Below are 21,604 nucleotides of genomic sequence, written 5' to 3'. Positions count from 1 at the left end.
AGGATACAAAAAATTTAAATGGTGGAAAAATCATCTGAAGAGGCCACATCACTGGGTGAGCGGTCTAGGTTTCTTACGGGTTCATCTAGAATCTGAATCTATCTTCGTACGGGTTTCTCATTTTTAGAATCGAAACCTACCTTGTCACAAGTTTCAAGGAAGGTTCCAAGGTTTAACAGGTTTTTTTTTTAATTTCATTTTTAGTTAAACAAAATGAAAATGAACGCAATAATATTTAACAAGATTGTCATTCACTAAAGAGAATACAAAAGACTAATTTTCCTAGCATTACGGTTCAAATAAATACAATCACAATAAGAAGTCGTTGAGTGAATCGATACAAAATGTTATTTTTCAATTATCTTTAAAGCTTTCCCACACGATACTTTCAATTTTCATGAGAATAGTTCCTCATTTTTAAACCTAGAACCTACCCTATCATAGGTTCTAGGGTTTACCAGGTTCCACCGTATTATTAATTGACAATTGCGGTGAATTATCACATTTAATGATCCGGCTTCCCTCACTTAATTACAATCACAGTAAATGATACTATTTATCACCTACGTGTCAAATTGAAAAAAAGGAAAAGAAAAAATAATCCACAATGCTATGAAGACCACAACATCAAAAAGCCAACGCTTCACATTGATCGTAACGTGAATTTATACATAGAGATTTGCTACTTTTTGCAAATGTAAATACTTTTTACTTTGATAAAAAAAAGTAACATTAAAATACATTTTATAAAGATTGAGTTTTAGAAAATAAATTTTAGGAAATATTCAAGAAGACGGACAATCTCTTTGTAATTATAATTTTTTTATGCAATAATTTTTTTAAATATTTTTTCAGATAATTGTATTTAGTTAGATAGATAGCAGGAATAGTAATAGAATGAAGTATGGGAGTAGGATACAAAAAATTTAAATGGTGGAAAAATCACTGAAGAGGCCACATCACTAGGGGTGAGCGGTTCTAGGTTTCTTACAGGTTCATCTAGAATCTGGAATCTATCTTCAGGTACAGGTTTCTCATTTTTTAGAATCTGAAACCCTACCTTATCACAAGTTTCAAGGAAGGTTTCAAGGTTTAACAGGTTTTTTTTTTAATTTCATTTTTAATTAAACAAAATGAAAATGAACGCAGTAATATTTAACAAGCTTGTCATTCACTGAAGAGAATACAAAAGACTAATTTTCCTAGCATTACAGTTCAAATAAATACAATCACAATGAGAAGTCGTTGAGTGAATCGATACTAGGGGTGAGTAGTTTCATGTTCCGTACAAGTTTCCCCTGGAACCTGTAACCTACCCATGAGAATATGTTCCTCATTTTTTGAACCTAGAACCTACCCTATCATAGGTTCTAGGGTTTATCCAGGTTCCACCTGTATTATTAATTGACAATTGCAGTGAATTATCACATTTAATGATTACCACTTGTTATTATGATCTACTGACCATAACTTATATTTAGACACACAAAGAATAAGAAACATTAAAAATTCATAAAATGAAAACTCAGACTAGTGATTTCAGATTATACATTCATCATCTAACCCCACGAAATACTACAGGATCACGTGAAGACATAGACCAAGAAAAAGCACAAAAACTTATTTAGGTTTCAGGTTCCAATTCCCGATTCCAGGTTTCAAGTTCCATCTACTTAGAACCCGGACCTACCCGTCGAAATAGGTTCAAAAAGACGAAAATGCCCATGGACTAAATACATTGGGGTAAATGTGTCACAAAAAGCAAAGTTCGGGGTTTTTGGTGTCACAAAAAAAGTTTGGGGTAAATGTGTCACAAATGGTAAAGTTTGGGGGTTTTTGTGGTTTTTTCCTTTTTTTAAATATAATATTGAGCTTATTTTTCAAATTTAATTTAATTTAACTAATTTTTTATTAAAAAATAGATTTGTACCAAAACAACGTCATTTTATCCACGTTGTCGCCACGTAAGATAGAGAAAATTATAATAAAAAAAGCCACGTTAGCATTTTCAGTGAGCCAAATTGAAGAGAGTTAAATGAATGACTCAATTGAATCAATTTGACAAGTTTTAGGACTTGATTGCACTTTCTGCAAGTTTTAGGGCTCAATTGCGCTTTCGTAACAAGTTTTAGGACTTCCAGTGCACATATCCCTCAAAAGAATTAGACAGAAAGAAAGCAATTAAAAAGTGGAATTGGATCACACGAACTCCTCTTAAGCCAGTTTGATAACACAATTAAGTGCTGAAAATTAAAGGTTCAATACTTTTCCGTGAATCTTTGAGGATCTATTTGTGAGTACCGCATCGAATAATATGAATTCATGTAGGCCAATTTGTCAAAAAAATAATCCTATCCTTCTTACTAAAAATAATTACCGATATCTTGAATTGAGCGATTAATTTTCCAGTAAAATAATTTATAAGATCGTTAAACTAAAAATTGGAATTCTAAGTATATTTATCAAGACTACTTGTGCAAACTTACCACAGGCTTCACAAAACAAAACAAAAAGGAAAAGAAAAAAGAAACAAATCGGAAAAAAAAAATTGGGAGATGAGCCACGTCAACTACGTTCATTGTCACCTGCAAACAATTCATTTTAATATGTAGAAACTAGAAGGAATAATGATATAAATGGTTTCTAAATTTTGACTCAACGTACAATGTGATTCATGAGCTTATAATTTGTTTAATGTGCTCCCCAGACTTTGGTACATGTTCAATGTAGTCATTGAAATCGAATTAATGAAAGGATTACATTGAACATTTTTATATAGTTCAAGGACTAAATTGACATATACCAAAAGTTCATGATCGACATTAAATAAATTAAAAATTCAGGGACTATATTGCACGTTAGGTTAAAGTTTAGAGGCCATATTGAATAAATTAAAAGTTTAGGGACCACATTGCACGTTAGGCGAGAATTTAGAGACTATTGGTGTCATTTTCCCAAACTAGAATGTTACCCCCTGCGGAATAAAGGAATTGATTAGGCTCATAATAAATAGCTTAGCGGTCTCATTTCTATCATAAAATTTAAAAAAAAATTGTTAAAATTATTTTGAAATTGAAAAGGAAGATGACAAATCGCCAAAACTTATTATGGCTTTCAATTTTTATTCAATTTTATGATGGTAGATCATTTACTTGTCCATCCACTCATCCATCGTTCTGTCGATTTATTGTTTCTACTATAACTATCACAAATATTAAATTTGGTGTATATTATATGCTTAGAAAAAGACTTAGAAATTGACTATTTGAAGGCTCACGCTATTTCACCCATTTATTAGCTCCTGACACCCTTTTATGACATTGAATTAACTGCATCATCTTTTACGGGTCCCACTCTCAGATTTAATATTATTTCTTGCCTTTTTTCTTCGTTTTCTTTTATTTCAATTTTATTAAAAGAAAAACTACCCACATCCCTAACTTTTTTTCACTCTAGCCGCTTTTTCCACACCCATTACATTTTAACGTTGTCTTCATGTTTATCTTCTTCTAAACTTATTCCGCCAGTTATTAACTTTATTTCCCAGGCAATTCTTATGATCCTGAATTTTTTTTACTTCAATTTTCGATACAAATTTACGAGAATCTACTCAAAAATTGAATATGGTGATTGATGAATGAATTATACACAATTTACTCATCTTCCATTGTATTGTTTTTTGTAGTGTAGTTACTATGGAGGACAATATTAAAGAGCACCCAAATTGCTTAAATGTATATATTGATGATGAAACTGCGAACGGAGAATAACAATCAATCATGTTAACAAGTTTATTTATACCTTCTCACACTATAACATTGAAAATTGTTCCTTGATATATATTGTTTTAAGTGAATAATGACTCCATTATTGATTGGATTTCGTCTGATTCATGGAAAATATCTTTTTCGAGAGAGTAACCTTTTTTAGGAGAGTTAAGGAGCTGGATGGATAATGTCTTTTGTTAAGCTACATGTGCAACTTGTTATTATTGCAGTACATTTGCATTTCGAGGATAATTTTTTTTTCATTGATGATTCTATGAAAATTCCGATGCATTTAGAATTGACAAAAAATTGTGTTTGCAAATGGTTTGATTGGGATGTATTATAATGTTATTACAGTTGTCGTAATTTCTTGTCAACAGCTAATTATACCATGTTATCAAGGCAAAGATAGTATTATATGTAATAATGTTTTAGGGACAATTTTCTTTTGCATTTGCATGATGATAATGGATGTATAATTTTTTTATATATTTAACTTTGTCATATTTTTAACATCATGCAATGATGGCATGAAAAATATTAAAAATTGGACTATTAGATTCACTTAATAGAATGAAAGTAGAGAAGTTAAAATACACAAACTATAATGTAATGACACATATTAAAGTTATAATTAAACGAAATGCATACTAAAACTACTAGATAGTTCTTTTTACTCTTACTCATCCTTTGATTATTTTTTAAATAATAGTTTCCTAGTTCAAAAGACAATATACAGCTCATAAAATAATAATTAGATAGATATCTACTAAATGAACTATTTTTGGAAATTAGGGACACCAATTTTGATGTCAATGGAGAAAGAAAAGGAAAAAAAAACCGAAAAGAAGAAAAGAAGGCAAGAAATAATCTTAAATCAATAGTGGGCCCCTCATTTAACCTTTATAAATGTTGTTTGAGAAGAGCAAAAAATAGAAACAAAATAAAAAGAAGAAAATAAAATGTAAGAAATCATCTTAAATAAGGAATGAAACTCGTAAGAGATAATATAGTCAATTCGATGTGATGGGGCGTTAGGAGCCAAAAGTGGTAGAAATAGCGCGAGCCTACTTATATTGTGAAAGTATTCATGATGAAAATTGAATAATTTTTTTCGTATCACGACTAGTTGGTCCCTCATTTAAATGTAAATTCGATAAATGATAATGTCTATTATGTACACATCAACTTGTTAGTAAGATTCCTCGTAAAACTGAGTATTATTAGTAAATATATATAATGCAATCATATCTGATAATGACAGACATCAGCTCGCTCAGCAATCTCTTTGATTGGAGCAAAGCACAAAGAACATGGCGATGGGCATCCTCTCAACCCGCAGCAGCTTCGTCTTCTTCGCTCTGGTTTTTGTTGCTCTTCACGGTCTTCTGCTCACTCTCTCCAATGCTGAATCTGAAGTTGGTATATGGTCTCTCTCACACTCTGTGTTCAATGTTAGAGTCTCACGTACGAAACGAGTTTACAAATTTTTTGGGGTGGAAATCTATTGCATTGAGGGTGTGCGAGCGTCGTGCTCTGTCATTTGAAGCTTCTTCTTGATCTGGTGCACACACTGAACACGACGCGCTCTCTGTTGTGCTATTGCTGCCGGTTACCGTGGACAAATCTCCATTTTTTTCGTCAAGTCTCAAGCTCTTGCTCTGCATGACTTCATCTCGGTTGTGTTACGTGTTGAAGGGGGTCCACTTGGACCTCAGCAACCATACCCATCATAAATCTCTTTCAAACCCGCCATGGAAAAAAGAAAATGGAAATACGCAAAAAACATTTCATCTTGTAATCAATGAGAAGTATATTGAGATCTCTACGAAGAATCTTCACTATGGTGTTGGCATGTCACAGGTTATACAGAAATTCCCCTGAAAATGGCATACCATATACATCTCCAGATAAGTGGGCAATTCATCATGTGAATGAGTTTTCAAAAAGATTCAGTAAAAACATATTCTGTAAACATAAAAATTTGAAAAATAAATGTCATTCTAGCTCCACCTATTTTTCTAATGCCATTTTCTCTGTTGTCTCTCGTGCTTTTCGTTTGACCCATGCAATTCTTCCTTAACACACCTCCGGCTGTCTGTGGAGGATTGAGCCAACGGTTTTGATCTTGGCATTCGTGATTCAAAATCTTTGTTGTCGTTTAGATCTCTGACACTTGCTGTGAAACTGGATCGAATGATGAACGGCTCGTTCAGCTTCACACAAATAGCCATAAAACATTGACTTTGAGACTCTCAACGACGTGCTTTAACAGTTGATATAGCAGCAATTAGCATTACATGTCCGGTTTCTGTGTAGTATTACTAGGAATAAAGAAAAGTTTATGGTTCCTTTCTTGGGTGACGTTGTAATCTGGGACATCATTTTCGCTTGGCTCGACATCTTAGAATTTGCATCTTGCAGTTGTCTGCTTTCATAAGTAAATCTTGCTTTTCCCTGTTCCTGTCTGTGTTCTTTGAGCATGCTGTTCTGTTCCCAGATCCAATTTCAGCCAAAATGTTTCCTCAGTAACATTGAGAACAAGAAAATAACATATTATAAATGCAAAGTGAAGCCTTATTGGTAAGGATTTGACACCAAACTCAGCCTCGAGAAGCATGGCTCTGTGTGTGCAAGGTCTCGACAAAGGCAAATCTTTTGGCCCCGACAATATCTGACTACAGTGGACCTGAGAGACTGCCATGACCCAATGCAATTAGATGTGATTAGTCAAGCTCATCATGTGTGGAGCTCCTTATCCTACGTAACTTGGGGTCTTTAGGCACATGCCTGTTTTCCTTCATGTAGGAGTTAAGTCCTTGGATCATGCTTCATCACAAAAAAATGAGGCATTTTTGTTCGTGGATCATATGAATTAGATCCTTTATTACATGTTAGCAGTCTGCGAAATTGATTTGCCTGACTCTCCTATTCCGTGCACGCTATTAATATGTGTCCGGAAATTACGTTTTTGTGGTGCCTTTTACTTTGTGAGTTGGATTTTAGAGACATTAGACCAAAATGTCAGATAATAGAATCAGCTTTTATGCTTTACGAGCTGTGTTACCCGATTGGTGAATTGTGCTTCTGTCAACTTCTTCGCTAATATCTTTTATTTTCCTTTCCTCTACTCTTTTTGGGGGGATTGGGGCTGGCCCGGGACAGATGATGAGTCTCATTTCAGTTATATCGAAGGAACCGGAAAAGGGCCGAAAAAATGGGGCCTGATCGACCCGCATTGGCGAGCATGTGGCACCGGGAAATTGCAGTCTCCGATCGATCTGCTCAATGAGAGAGTGCAAGTCTTTTTGAATCTGGGGAAGTTGAAGAGAGACTATAAACCAGCTCCTGCCATTGTGAAGAACAGGGGACATGATATCACAGTAAGAGCTACTTGTTGCCTTTGTTATTCTTTGAAGTGGTGTCATGCACAGCTAAACTTGAAAAAACCCAATTTTTAGTGATGGTACGACTGTCCGCTCGTGTAACCAAGCCCGGGCGCCTAGTCGCCGTGCTGAAGGAAGTGCCAATGATTCGAGAATTCCTTTTTTCAGTGGAAGCACAAACCACAAAGATATTCGAATCTTTAAGGCTAATGTTACAGATTATTATCCCCGAGCAATTCATATTCCCTGATATCCGACAGTGGCATCTGCCTTTCCATCTATTAACCTCCTCCAAAGAAAAGAATTCTCGACCAACTACGTACTCGATATTTTTCAATAATGAACTGTTATCACATTTGTTTTTACTAATGACTCTTCAACCAGGTAATGTGGAAAGGAGATGCAGGGAAGATCAACATTAACGGGACTTACTACAAACTTCAGCAGTGTCATTGGCATTCCCCCTCTGAGCACACGTTTAACGGATCAAGGTACGAAGGCTTTGTCTCTGTTGTTTGTACATGATGCGATTTCCTCATGAAGTAAAGCGCGGTGACAGCGTGCACTTTTCACTGGATTTCTTTTTCTACGGTATACACAAATTACGCTAAACAAGATGGTATTTTTCCCCTTAGTACTGGTGAGCGATGTCAAAATTCATTCTGCAGATATGACTTGGAGCTTCACGCCGTCCATTTAAGCTCTCACGGAGAAGTAGCTGTGATTGCGATTGTCTACAAGTATGGTCGACCCGACCCTCTCCTCACAAAGGTGCAAAGGCCGCTTTATCTCGCTCTCCTTACCGCCACATACACATTTATAAGTGCAGCCACCGTATTGTTATCATACTTGCTCATAGGTTATGTGAATGCTTTGAACTCAGCCATAGTATGCAAAGTTGAGCTTGTACATGTGCACGTTCATGAATCACTGATGCAATGCATCATCTGTCTGATATTTTTTAGCAATTTGCTTCCCCTTCTTTGCTCATATGGAACCTGAAGATCCCGTCTAATATAGAATGGACCGCGTGGTCTCTGCCTTATGTCTATTTGTCCTTCTGATTTTGCTTCGCCGTTTCAATCTGTTGGCAGATACTCGAACACATAAAAGTAGTCAGGAAGGAAGACATAGACTTGGGGGTCATAAATCCAGGGATCATCAAATTCGGCAGCAGGAAATACTTCAGATACATCGGCTCTCTCACAGTCCCTCCCTGCACCGAGGGCGTGGTGTGGACCATAGTCAATAAGGTAATATATACTGCGTCTTCCATGACAATTCTCGACATACATGGTCGTATGGCGCATGGATGATCTTAAGACATGCTGTTTTGTGAACTTCGATTAGGTGCGGACAGTCTCGAGCGAGCAAGTACGAGCACTGAGAGAAGCTGTTCATGATGTAAGTGCTCTCTAAAAAGAAGGGTGTTACGTTTTGATTTGCTTGCCACTGGACAGGGGGACCTTTTACAGAGAAGAAACGTGAGCTATACGTGCATCTAGGTCCTCTATAAAGACTTTAGTGATTTCTTTGTTTGATAACAAGTGATACTTATTCTCTTCATATATGCATAAACACGTACACGACACAAAGTCCCGTGATCGAAAACAGAGTCCTCCTTCGTGTGACTGATTAGATTCATCTTTCATCTTTCTTGCCTTGTTTGATGCTTGTCCATTTGGATAGGGATATGAAGCCAATTCAAGGCCGACTCAGCGATCAGAAGGAAGAGCCGTCGGGCTATACACTCCAAGAAACGATCGAGGTGCTGCTTAGGCCAAAGCCAGAATTTGAACTAATAAATGTTTTCTGAGCTTCGAGACTGTCTTTTATTACCTCACCACTTGGAAACATTTGCAATTCAAACAAATTATTTGATTTTGATTAGCAACATCACACCACTCGTTCGACACAACTCACAACATGTTAAGCACTAAAAATCATTCTGATAAGTAGATACCGAGACCAGGTGGGGATGAACAAAAGCTCAAGTCAAGCTTCGAGTATCGAGTAGTATACAAGTCGGGTCTAGCTCGAACTTGGCACCGTATTGCCTCAACTCGATTATGCGATGGTCCCCTTTTACCTATTATTCGTGGATAGTATACCTCTCAAAGTTAGAAGAAACAAGGAATCGCTCAATTTCATTTTTCAGAATGACACAATTTCAATATATATTTCTGTTGACCAGCTATCATGCAAAGCAAATCCTTTTCGAATAGATTTTTATCCTTACTCTACTCTATTTAGTATCTCATCAAAGTTGAATGTTTTTTTTAAGCCCATTCGAATAAGTTTTATTTTATCAAAAGATTTCCCTTTATTTTTTTTGTTCACTACTTTATATATGTATTCGTAATAAATATAAAAAAAAAAGGTTATGATAAACCTGGAAAAAAATGTAAACTAAGGATAGTAATTTTTGACGAACGGGATCAAAACCGTTTTTATGTAGACACAAGAATGAAATGCAGAAAATTCCTTTCTTGTGTCAAAGAAAAGACTAAGAAGGAGAAGGCGAATAATCCTTTGTTTCATATTCTACACTAACTTATCTTACGTTTAGTATCCATTGAAATTTTAGATTTTATTCGATTAAAATAGAAAACGTTTGATCCATTCTATGACATTTTAAATCTCACTAGAGTGAACTAGTGACACCGCTCGAATTTGGCTTGAAAAAAAGAAAAAGGATAAAATAAAAGAATCTTATTCACAATATACATACTATGACTAAGGAATGCAGTACAAATAATTCTCGATATCGACATCTAGAATAGAAACAAGCAAAAGTAGCTAAGTCCATTATGACTAATCTGACCAACAAGGAGGCGGATTAGGAGTTATCAAATACATTGAATGATGTACTTAGATTATGCGTCAACATATATTCTAAGTCTTGTCACTTGACAAAGCTACCTCAATGATTGGAAAATTGTCCAAAAAGTCATAAAATTATTATACTCTTGTCAATTCAGTCATTAACCTTTTAATTGTACCAATTAAGTTCTAAACAATTCTACGTTTTACCAATTGAGTCAATCCGGGCAATTTTGATCGAAAATCACTAACGTGGACGTTGACCGTTCTACGCGGCATGGCTAGCGCTGATGCTGATAAATTTTTTAATATCATAACATTTTTTTCGAATTTTTTAATTAATTTTTTAATTTTTCTTTTCTTGTCTTTTCCTTATTTACTTTTTTTTATCTTTCTTTCTTTATTTTTCTGTTTCTCTTCTCACCTGAGGTCGGTAGAGGGAAAAAAAGAAAATAAAAAAAGAAGAGAAGAGAAAAGGAATTAAAGAAAAAAGTAAAGAAGGAAAAAAGAAGAAAATTAAAAATTAAAAAATATCATTAAAATTGTCAACGTCAGCGTTTCTATGTTACGTAGGACGGACGACGTCTATACCAGCGATTTTTCAGCTAAAATTGGCCTAATGGATTCAATTGGCAAAATGCAAAAAAGTTTAAGGACTCAAATTGGCACAATTAAAAAGGTTTAGAACTCGTTTGACAAAAATACAATAGGTTTAAGACTTTCGGAACAATTTTCTCGTCAATAATGTACGTATTGAGATATTTCTTTTCATATCATAACCATGCCCTCCCTCACTTAAGTATAACCGCGGTGCACGATACTATTTACCACTTACGTGCCAAACTAGAAAGAGGAAAAGAAAACTCAATCCACAATGCTGTGAAGGCCGCATCATCAAAACGCCAATGCTTCGTAGAAGAAGAGAGCACTTCCAACAATCTCTCTCATCTTTTACTGTCTAAATTTCTAAAAACTGCCTGATCCTCAAAATGTTATTTACCTAAAGAGTTAATACAACGGAATATCCCCAACTAGTAAGCCTTTGATAAATTTACTCCAAACTAGTACACCTGTGACAAATTTACTATCCATTAGTTTTCTTTAAATTTTACCGTCAAATTGCTGAGATTGAAGACATGTGATAATTGACGAGTGTACCAATTAGGGTTTTACCCCTCTGTTTGTCACGGGTTTACCAATTTGTGATTTTTCGTGGTACTAATCCAATTTAACATATGGTAAAATTGTCACATGTATACCAGTTTGCAGTTTTTTGTGATAAAAAAATTAGTTTGTTTTCCGTGGTATTAACCTTCCGAGGATTGCGTTGTTTTACCTCGCCATTTGTGATTTTCGCGATACTAATCCACGATTTGGGAGTTGAATAAAATTGTTACATGATTCTCGTGCGCGGGTTTTGGTAAAAAACCCGGTTAGTTTGTTTTCCGTGGTCATTAAAAAAAAAAAAAAATCTTCGGAGGATTGCTTTTGACTTGTTTTGCCACTTTTGGACTGTAAGACAGGATCTTTATCGTCTTTTTTTTTCACCAAATAAAAAATGAGGGCAAGTATTATCCAAAAAGAAATCGTGTACTATGCGAAGTGAACCCAATGTACCGAACACGTATCTGTGAAAATGTGTGGAATTGAAACTCAAACACCAGAAGATTTTCAGTGAAATGAAAATTGGAAAGATCCTGTCAATCACAGCTGCACAGTAACTTGTTAATATTCTGTGTTTAGAGGATGATTCTTAGGAGGGTTTTTTGTTGTCTTGTTTTGATTCTTGCTTTGGAAGATGATTTGTGCTTAGTTATAACTTGTTACCTTTTATTGTATCGGCCAACTTTCAAGTGATTGAAGCATCGGATATTAGATCTCCTAGATAGGCATCGTCCTAAGGTACCTTTTGGTAGACCGCTCCGATGTCCTTTACAAGGTTGTCGGCACCGCCGGCGCCATCATGAGCGGGCTCTCACGGCCTGACCCTCATATTGGGCAACATAATCCGTTCTTTCGGCTCCACCAACCGTGATTATGTTGTTAGGGAAGTCTCAAAGTTATATGCATGTTGCGTTTAGCTCTTTTCAATTGTGATCGGCTGCAATCTAAATTGGATCCATGAACCCAACATCAATCCACATTGTAAAGTAAGAGATGCATGGGCTCATTGGTCGGCAAAGATTTGGTCGGTTGATCAGTTCGGGACCTTATTTGAGACTGAATTGGCAATTTCAAGGCTTTAGTTTAGACAAGTTCCGCTTTGGATCATCTTTTGAGAAGACGGCTTCATTTCATACCCTTATTTGAAATTTCCCCTAAAAGAGTTGATTGAGCTCATAAAAATAGCTTAACCGTCTAATTGTTATCGTGAAATATAAAAAAGAAATCGTTAAAATTATTTTGGAGTTGAAAAGGAGATGATAAATCACCTAAATTTATTTTCATTTTTTATTCAATTTTATGACGGTAGATCATTTAGTTATTCATCCATTCATCCATCTATCAATCCATCTATCATTATTACTACAACTATCACGAAAGTCAAATTTGTTGTATATTACAAGTTTAGAAAAAGGCTTAGAATTCTAATACTTAAATTGTCAAAATACCCATAACGAAAATCAAATATTTTTTAATACTTCGGTCCTCAATTAGATGCAGTCGCAATAAATGATAATATTTACTATCTCAGCATCAACTTGAAAAAAGGAAAACAAATAGGAACAATCCACAATGCTAGAAGATGATATCATCCAAATATCAATGCCTTACATCGCACTACTAATTTATATATTATATTAATAAATGCTTAAATGGTAATTTTGATATGATAAAAAAGTAAGAATAAAATAAATTAAGCAAAGAGTGAAACTTAAAACAAAAGTAATTCAAAAATATTCAAGAAGAAACGCGATATTCTTGTAATTAAAATTGATTTTATGTAATAAATTCGTTTTGTTTTAATACATTTTCAAATACGGTACAATTTTTTTTTGGTCGAAAAAATATGGTACTTAAATCCTTTATCGGTTTGCTACGGAACGTTTATCCTCTCTGGTCCTCATCTTCTTACGGTAATAAAAAGACACGAGTTCGACTTATATGAATGGATTACTTTCTAAATATCGATTGCACTTAATATACAAATAATTAAATACATTGATAATCATAGAATTTTCCTTATTGCCGCTTGCAGCTGTACTTGCTTAACAAAATTCTTAATAAAAATGAGCATTATAAATCAGATATCTAATGCAAATATTTTTAAGGCATATAAGGCCTGTCACTCTCAGCACTCTCTTTGATCTCCTTGACTGCACTTGTATCCTGTGTGTGTGACAGGAGCAAAGCACAAAGAACAGGAAAATGGGCGTCCCCTCAATCCGCAGCAGCTTCTTCGTCTTCTTCGCGCTGGTTTTTGTTGCTCTTCACGGCCTTCTTGTCACTCTCTCAGCTGCTTCTGAATCTGAAGTTGGTATGGTCTCTCAGCTCTTTCTCTCTCTCCCCATCTGTGTTCAATGTCAGAGTCTACTGTCGTCTTGGTTCAAGATTCTGCATTGAGGGTGTGCGAGCGTCGTGCTTTGTCATTTGAAGCTTCTTCTTTGATCTGGTGCGCACACCATCTATGTTGTGTTATTGCTGCTGGTTACTGTGGACATATCTCCATTTTTTTTCCTCGAGTCTCAAGCTCTTGCTCTGCATGACTTCATCTCGGTTGTGTTCCGTGTTGAAGCGGATCAACTTTGGACCTCAGCAACCATCATAAATCTCTTTCGAACCCTGCCAGGGAAAAAGGAAAATGGAAATGCGCAAAGAGATTTCATCTTGAAATCAATGAGAAGAAGATTGAGATCTCTGTGAAGGCTCTTCAGTATAGTGTTGGCCTGTCACAGGTCATACTGAAATTCCCCAGTACAAAAGCTGAAAATGGCATGCCACATACATCTCCAGATAAGTGGGAAATTCATCATGTGAATGAGTTTTCAGAAACATTCAGTAAAAACATAATCTGCAAACATAAGAATTTGAAAAATAAGTGTAAATCCAGCTCCACCTTCTTCTTTTTTTAATTTTTTTATGCCATTTTCTCTGTTGTCCCTCGTGCCTTTCGTTTGCCTCATGCTCTTCTTCCGTAACACGCCTGCGACTGTCTGGGGAGGATCGAGCCAACGATGTTGTTCTTGGCATCCGTGATTCAAAATCTTTGTTTATGTTTAGATCTCTGTCACTTGCTTTGAAACTGGTTGGAACGATGAACAGATCGTTCAGCTTCATCGAAATAGCCATAAACTATTGACCTTGAGACTCTCAACCACGAGATTCCACAGTTGGTGTAGCTGCATTTGAAATTTCATGTCTGGTTCTGTGTAGTACTGCTAGGAATAAAGAAAAGGTCAGGGTTCTTTTCTTGGGAGACGTGATGGGACATCATTTTCGCTTGGCACGACATCTTAGCATGCGCATCTTGCTGTTGTCTGCTTTCAAAAGTAATTCTTGCTGTTCCATGTTCCTGTCGGCCTAATTTCCCCTCCCCGAATTTTTTCTTTGCCTAAAAAAAATTATCAAGTTTCACCCTTGGTCACTCATCTCTTCAAAATTACCAATTAACATTAGGAAGCTGCTGTTATTTCATACGAAAGTTAGGATATTGGTGAAAACGCATATTCTGATCTCTAACCGGCTCTGATATTGATAATTTCAAAAAAAATAATGGTAATTTGTACACGTGAGGGCAAATATGAGACTATAGCAAAAGTTTGTGATTTTCTTTTAGACCAAAGAAAAATTAGGATCAGAATTGAGATTCGACCTAAAATTGGGGGTTTTGTACGCAACAAAGAAAAGAGAGCAAACTCTCTCTGTCTCTCTTTCTCCCCCGGAATGGTTTATGTAGGCATATTCATGCCTGTTCTCCAACGTGACATTACAACTTTTCTTCATGTAGATGTGAAGTACTTGGATCGTGCTTCGTCACCGAAAATTGAGGCATTCTTGTTTTTGGATCATATGAATTGCATCCTTCGTTACAATTTAGCACCTTCTTTGCTAATATCTTTTCTTTTCTTTTCCTTTCCTCTACTTTTTTTTTGGGGGTGGGGCTGGCCTGGACAGCTGATGAGACTCCGTTCACTTACATCGAAGGAACCGGAAAAGGGCCGAAAGAATGGGGCCGGATCGATCCGCGTTGGCGAGAATGTGGCACCGGGAAATTGCAGTCTCCGATCGATCTGCTCGATGAGAGAGTGCAAGTCTTTCCGAATTTGGGGAAGTTGAAGAGAGACTATAAACCGGCTCCTGCCACAGTGAGGAACAGGGGACATGATATCACTGTAAGAGCCACCCATTTACCTTTTCAATTCTTTGACGTGTTGTCGTGCACAACTAAAGCTGAGAACAATTCGACGTTCACCGACGGTATGACTGTCCCGCTCGTGAAATCAAGCCCGGGCGCTCGGTCGCCGTGGTGGAGGAAGAGCCAGTGATTCGAGAAATTCCTTTTTTTTCCGGCGGAAGTAGTACTAACCACAAAGATATTCGAACCTTCAAGGCTGATTTTACAGATTATTATTATCCATGAGCAATTCAGGTTCCCTGATTGATAGTCGACAGTGTGGCATCTGCCTTTCCATGGATTAACCTCTGCTTAAGAAACGAATTCTAAACCAACTGCGTACTCGGACAATTTTTCAATAGTAGAACTGATCTACCGTTTGTTTTTACCAATGACTCTTCAACCAGGTAATGTGGAAAGGAGATGCGGGGAAGATCAACATAAACGGGACGTACTACAAACTTCTGCAGTGTCACTGGCATTCGCCATCCGAGCACACATTCAACGGATCGAGGTACAGAGGATTTGTCTCTGTTGTTTGCACAGGATACGTCTTCCTCGCGAAGTAATGGGATGCGCGCACTTTTCGCTAGATTTCTTTCTCTGCAGTATGCACATATTATACTAAACAAGACAGTTTTTTCCCCCTCAGTACTGATGAGCGATGTCGAAATTCATTCTGCAGATACGACTTGGAGCTTCACGTCATCCATTTAAGCTCTCACGGAGAAATAGCCGTTATCGGGATCGTCTACACGTATGGCCGACCTGACCCTTTCCTCACAAAGGTGCAAAGGCCGCTTTATCTCGCTCTCCTTACCGCCCCGTGTGCACTTATACGTGCAGCCGCCGCATCGGTTATCGTACTTGCTCATAGGTTATGCGAATGCTTTGAACTCGACCAAAAAAGCAAAGTCGAGCTTGTGCGCGCGCATTTTCGTGCTCATTGCTGCAAATGCATCATCTGTCTGATTATTTATCCAATTTGCTTCCCCTACTTTGCCTAATAGAATGGCCTCTGACTTGTGATTTCGTTTCGCCCTTTTAATCTCTTGGCAGCTTCTCGAACACATCAGAGCAGTCGGGAAGAAGGGAGTAGTTGGGAAGAAAGAAAGAGACTTGGGGGTCATCAATCCAGGGATCATCAAATTCGGCAGCCGGAAATACTTCAGATACATCGGTTCCCTCACGGTCCCTCCGTGCACCGAGGGCATCGTGTGGACCATTGTCGGGAAGGTAATATACCGCGTTTTCCACGACAATTCTCAACGTACATGGTCGCATGGTCCATGGATGATCTTAAGACATGCTGTTTTGTGAACTTTGACTATAGGTGAGGACAGTCTCGAGGGAGCAAGTAAGAGCTCTGAGAGAAGCTGTTCATGATGTAAGTGCTCTACATATTTACGGGAAAATTACCAAAAAAGTCATAAACCTTTTGTAGTTGTGCCAATTCAGTCCTAAACCTTTTTTTTTTGCCAATTCAGTCCTAAACCTTTTGCAATTTAGCCAATTCAGTCCTTTTGCGGCGGCGGAGGCGCGTGGGCGCCGGACGTGATGTGGCAATATTTTAATATTTTTTGAATTTTTTTTCCTTTCTCTTTTTTTTTTTCTTTTCCTTCTTCCCCGGCCCGGTCCGGCCGGGCTCGCCGGCGAGGTCCACCGGGAGGTTTGCCGTCGCCGGCAAGGCGAGGCGACCTCGTCCAACCTCGCCACGGCTGTGCGACGGCGAGGGCGGAGCTCGCCATGGCTGGGTGAGCTCTACCCTCGCCGCCGCCGGGCGAGCTCTCGCCGCCCAGGCCGCCTGGCGCCATGGCGAGCTCCGCCCTCGCCGGTCCTTGCCGGCTTGCGACAAGGGCGAGCCTCGCCGTCGCACAGCCACGGCGAGGCTCGACCTCGCCAGATCTGGGCGAGGTCGAGCTCGCCCGGCCATGGCGAGCGGTCGGCGAGGGCGACCTCGCCCAAATCTGGCGAGGTCGAGCTCGCCCGGCCATGGCGAGCGGCCGGCGAGGCGACCTCGCCCAAATCCGGCGAGGTCGAGCCTCACCGTGGCCGTGCGACGGCGAGGCTCGCCCTCATCGACACGGCGTGCGACGGCGAGGCTCGCCCTCCATCGGCCGGGCGAGGCCGCCGGCGGAGCTCGCCATGGCCGGGCGACGCCGAGCTCGCCCTGCGGACGGCGAGGGCGAGCTCGCCTGCCCATGGCGAGCTCCGCCCTCGCCATTGCACGCCCGTGGCGAGGATGGGCGAGGTCGCCTCGCCTTGCCCGGCGACGGCAAGCCTCCCCAGTGGACCTCGCCGGCGAGCTTCCCCCTGGCCGGACTGGCCAGGGGGAAGAAGGAAAAGAAAAAAAAAAAGAGAAAGGAAAAAAAAAATTCGAAAAAAATATTAAAATATTGCCACATCACCGGCCGGCGTCCACATCAGCACCGGCCAACGCCGGCCGGCCAAAAGGACTGAATTGGCTGAATTGCAAAAAGTTTAGAACTGAATTGGCCAAAAAAAAGGTTTAGGACTGAATTGACACAACTGCAAAAGGTTTAAGACTTTCTTGGTAATTTTCCCCATATTTACAGTCCAAACATACTAGATTTGCACATTCAGCAACTGATTAAGATGCACAAACATGCACACGACGTAAAGTACCGTGATAAAAGACAGAGTCCTCCCTCGATAAAAAAACAGAGCCCTCCCTCGTGCGACTGATTATATTCATCTTCTTTCTATCTTTTTTGCATAATTCAATGCTTTGTCCATTTGGATAGGGATATGAATCCAATGCAAGACCGACTCAGCAACTGGATGGAAGAGCCGTCTGGCTATACACTCCAAGAGTTGACGGAGGTGCTGCTTAGGTCAGACTTACGTCGAGCCAGCAGTTGTGAGAGATTGCTTTCGACACAATAAATCGCAGTCTCAATCTCAAGCTGCTCAAGCACCGGCCAGATCGTTCATCCGTGCAGTTTCAGAGCTCTTATTAGTATTTTCTCAGCTTCCAAACTGTCTTTTAGCTCCTCACAACTTTTAACTATTTACAGTCCAAACATACTATTTCATTTCAATAAGCAAATATCACACCACTCGTTTGACACAAAAATCATTCTGATAAATAAATACAGAGATAACAACAAGCTGTGCCGTCAGGAAGGGAAAAAAAAAAAAAGTGCGATCTAACCGAGCTTGACATCTGAAATCAGCTCCCACGCTAGGCGATGAGGAAAGGAAGAACTGCCAACATAAAGGCCTCATAAGTGAAGGTTGCTGAGCCAGAGTACGCGGTATCCTTTTCCTTAAATTTTTCAGTCAGTCCCTGCAATACGAAATACCGATTCAGGCATAAATTCCGGCGGACTGAGTACAAAAAATATAAGATCGAGTACAAGATCTCACCTTGACAGTAAGGCAGCATCTGCAAGAAATAAGTACAAAAGGTAATGTGATTAGAGACCATCATGACCATTGGCAAGCACGAAAAACTTTCAATGGCTGAAAATTTTTAGAAATTAAAGACAGGACGGGAAAACATACTCGATGAAGTTATCGTATTCGATGGCTTTGTTCCTCCCGCCAGTTTTGTCAAACTTAGACAATAGCAAATCCAAAACCACGGGCGACACAGAAAATCCTAGACTGAGCAGTGCTTCCCTCAACTCATTGGCATCGATCCTGCCACTCCTGTCCCGGTCAAACCTCTCGAATATCGCCTGAATCAATTTCCAGAAAGTACGCATCACCGATCAAAATATGGTTGCAAAATGAATGTTCTCCGGGGATAACAATAGGTTCCAGATTCCACTTACCCTCCAGCTCTGAAGACTGTAAAACACCTGAACAAATTCCTTGGGTCCTGCAACAGGGACAGTTCACACATAAATCTCAATTCTAAGGAGGGAGAAAACACAGCCAATGCTCCGAGGTTGCATATTCTTGTCATAATTTTTATGGGGGGAATGATTCTTGCATCGAGTCAACCAACAAATTATACAGAAATGAGACAATGCAGGTAAGGTAAAATGACTGTTCTTAACCAGTTCATGCGCCCCCCGTTAAAACAATGAATCGGGTTCCACTCAGAATGAGAAAAAAATCGGCAAAAGGATGTCGTCACGACCGAAGAAACACCGACGAAAAGCTATTGCAAACGCTGCCCCACCACGTGCACGTTTTGACCAATGAATGCGATGCGATGAAGAATTGGGCAAAAAGACAGAAGAAATAGATTGATTAAGCCACAGTCATCATCTTCATCGTCAAGATCTGGACCTCTCCCACCTAACCCACTTTTCCAGAAAAATGAATACGGGCCTTCCCCCAAATCATCACCTAATCCACTCAGATCAGGAGAGCTTAGCTCAACCCAGCATCATCATCATCCCCAACTTCACCACCATCTGTTTGCAGCATCTCGCCTCGCGGATTAACCGAAAAAGTTCATAGCACAAGGCTTCAAAGAATTCCTAAAACAGAACTGGGTATGAAGTTCGAAGTCACCCGTCACTGCAAATTCTAAACCAACACTAGAGACACCGCCATTACAGATCTTACGCAACTTCACTCGAGACTTCGGGGAGTAGAGCATGCAAGATAGTTGCGCCTCACCGCGCGGTCAACCGCTTGACCCTGACGAAAATCGGTAACGCTGCAGCCACAAGCGACGACGATGTTTCTAGGCTGATCGCCGCATGATCCCCCGGCGGCGGCGGCGGCGGCGGAAGCGATCGCGGAGAATAGTAGGAGCTAAAGAGGACTCACCGATCTTCCTCGTGTTGGTGCTCGTGAAGAGGTACATGAGGAGATGCACCGTCCTCAGGCTGAACCCCTGGTTGTACGAGGACAGCGCGCTCTGCAGCTCCCTGTCGTCGATGAGCCCGCTCCCGTCCTGGTCCGCCATCTGGAAGCACGCCACCACGCTCGGATCCGTCCCCGGCGGGAACTGCGACGGCACCAGCGCCGCGAACGGGCTCCCGTACGCCCCCGACGGCGGCGGCGGGGCGGGATACCCGCCCGGAGCAGCAGAATACCCGCCGTGGGCCGGGTACCCGCCGGGAGCCGACGCCGCCGGGTACCCGGCCGGGGCCGACGGCGGGGGAGCTCCGTAGCCGCCCTGCGGCTTGTCCTTGGGGGGCTTCCCACCCTGGTGGGGCGGCGGCGCGTAGGGCGCGGAGGGGGCGGCGTACGGGGAAGCCACCTGCGAGCCGTACGGGGAGCTGGACGGGGGTGGGGCGCCGTAGGCGGAGGAGGAGGATGTGGTGGTGGCGGTGGCGGTGGCGGTGGCGGGGTAGGGTTGGCCGTAGCCGTAGTTCGGCGGCGCGTGGGGGTAGCCCGACATTTTCAGGAGGAGGGAAGCGCGAGAGAGGATTTTTTTTCCCTTTTTTTTTTTTTTTGTCGAACTTCTTCTTCTTCTTCTTCTTTTTTTTTGGGGGGGGCAGGTATTGACGCGCGTATATAATAGAGGTGGAAGGGCCCCCCGCGTTTTGAGTTTTGGGGGTCGGGAGAGGAGATAATTACGAGACCGCCATTCTCCGACCGGGGGAACCGAACCGTGCGAGTTCGAGACGATTGTTTGTTTACATGTTAAGCAAAAATGATGACCTTCTCAATTTCATTAGGCGGTGGAGAGTTTCAAATTCGGTTGGCCTCTTGCCCCGCCTCGGAATCAAAAGTCAACATCGTCGTGAGACTTTCAACTTCTTCTTTTTTTTCCCATATAGTTGAAAATTCGCCGCGTCCACGATCTTTATATCTTTCCATTTAGTTGATCGCGTTTTTTGCGAAAAATAAATATAATTCAAAATATATATTTTTCAAAAAAATGATCGCTCGTAGTGTTTAAAGTAATCGGTCGATGGAAAAGGCCTTCTTTATCGAACAGCAATTCACGTCTGAACATCTCCGTGCCGTTCATTCAATTTTATAAGCGATACAAGTAATCATTTTCGAGAAAATATTTTCCAATTCATTCACTTTCCACGAAAATAAACGGCGCGTGCGCCCTCGTTCAGAGGTTCAAGAAAACATTTATCTATAGATACATTCAAATTTGAGTTCTTTCCATGCACCTACACATTACAATGGACTATGGTTGACAATTCTTTCTATTCTGCACTAAAAAGAAAAAAACCATTTTGGGTTAATTTATTGAGGGTCAATATCATAATTAGAAGGAAAAAAAAAACCGCCATATAATTGTTCAATCAATATGTCATGTTTTTCGAAGCGCAAATGTTGAATCAATCTCAATAAATATTGCTATTATAATTCCTCGAATTTCTAGTGATGTCGGTCTCTCGATA

At 39.9% G+C, this 21,604-nt stretch overlaps 3 protein-coding genes across 3 annotated transcripts; 2 read left to right on the top strand and 1 right to left on the bottom strand.

The window, feature by feature from the left end:
- Positions 1-5,052: 5,052 nt before the first annotated feature.
- On the top strand, positions 5,053-9,052 carry LOC115678530 (alpha carbonic anhydrase 4-like). The gene is made up of 7 exons (XM_030601920.2): positions 5,053-5,189; positions 6,933-7,150; positions 7,538-7,644; positions 7,822-7,924; positions 8,248-8,406; positions 8,504-8,557; positions 8,843-9,052. The coding sequence occupies exons 1-7, from the start codon at positions 5,081-5,083 to the stop codon at positions 8,930-8,932; spliced, it is 840 nt and encodes a 279-aa protein (XP_030457780.2). The 5' UTR covers positions 5,053-5,080; the 3' UTR covers positions 8,933-9,052.
- Positions 9,053-13,238: 4,186 nt separating this feature from the next.
- LOC115678531 (alpha carbonic anhydrase 4-like) lies at positions 13,239-18,355 on the top strand. The gene is made up of 7 exons (XM_056315378.1): positions 13,239-13,454; positions 15,092-15,309; positions 15,719-15,825; positions 15,997-16,099; positions 16,371-16,547; positions 16,645-16,698; positions 18,077-18,355. Exons 1-7 carry the CDS (start codon positions 13,346-13,348, stop codon positions 18,164-18,166), a joined length of 858 nt encoding a protein of 285 aa, XP_056171353.1. The 5' UTR covers positions 13,239-13,345; the 3' UTR covers positions 18,167-18,355.
- LOC130139099 (calcium-binding protein CBP-like) lies at positions 18,343-20,655 on the bottom strand. The gene is made up of 5 exons (XM_056315377.1): positions 20,064-20,655; positions 19,112-19,158; positions 18,840-19,015; positions 18,702-18,720; positions 18,343-18,621 (listed from the first exon to the last, which is right to left on the bottom strand). The coding sequence occupies exons 1-5, from the start codon at positions 20,638-20,640 to the stop codon at positions 18,517-18,519; spliced, it is 924 nt and encodes a 307-aa protein (XP_056171352.1). The 5' UTR covers positions 20,641-20,655; the 3' UTR covers positions 18,343-18,516.
- Positions 20,656-21,604: the final 949 nt, after the last annotated feature.

This window comes from Syzygium oleosum, unplaced genomic scaffold (genome assembly GCF_021117445.2).
Source record: "Syzygium oleosum isolate NSW1041296 unplaced genomic scaffold, Sole_v2.1 Sole_v2.10, whole genome shotgun sequence".
In the NCBI taxonomy this organism is placed as follows: domain Eukaryota; kingdom Viridiplantae; phylum Streptophyta; class Magnoliopsida; order Myrtales; family Myrtaceae; genus Syzygium; species Syzygium oleosum.
This window is presented reverse-complemented; position numbering and strand designations above follow the sequence as displayed.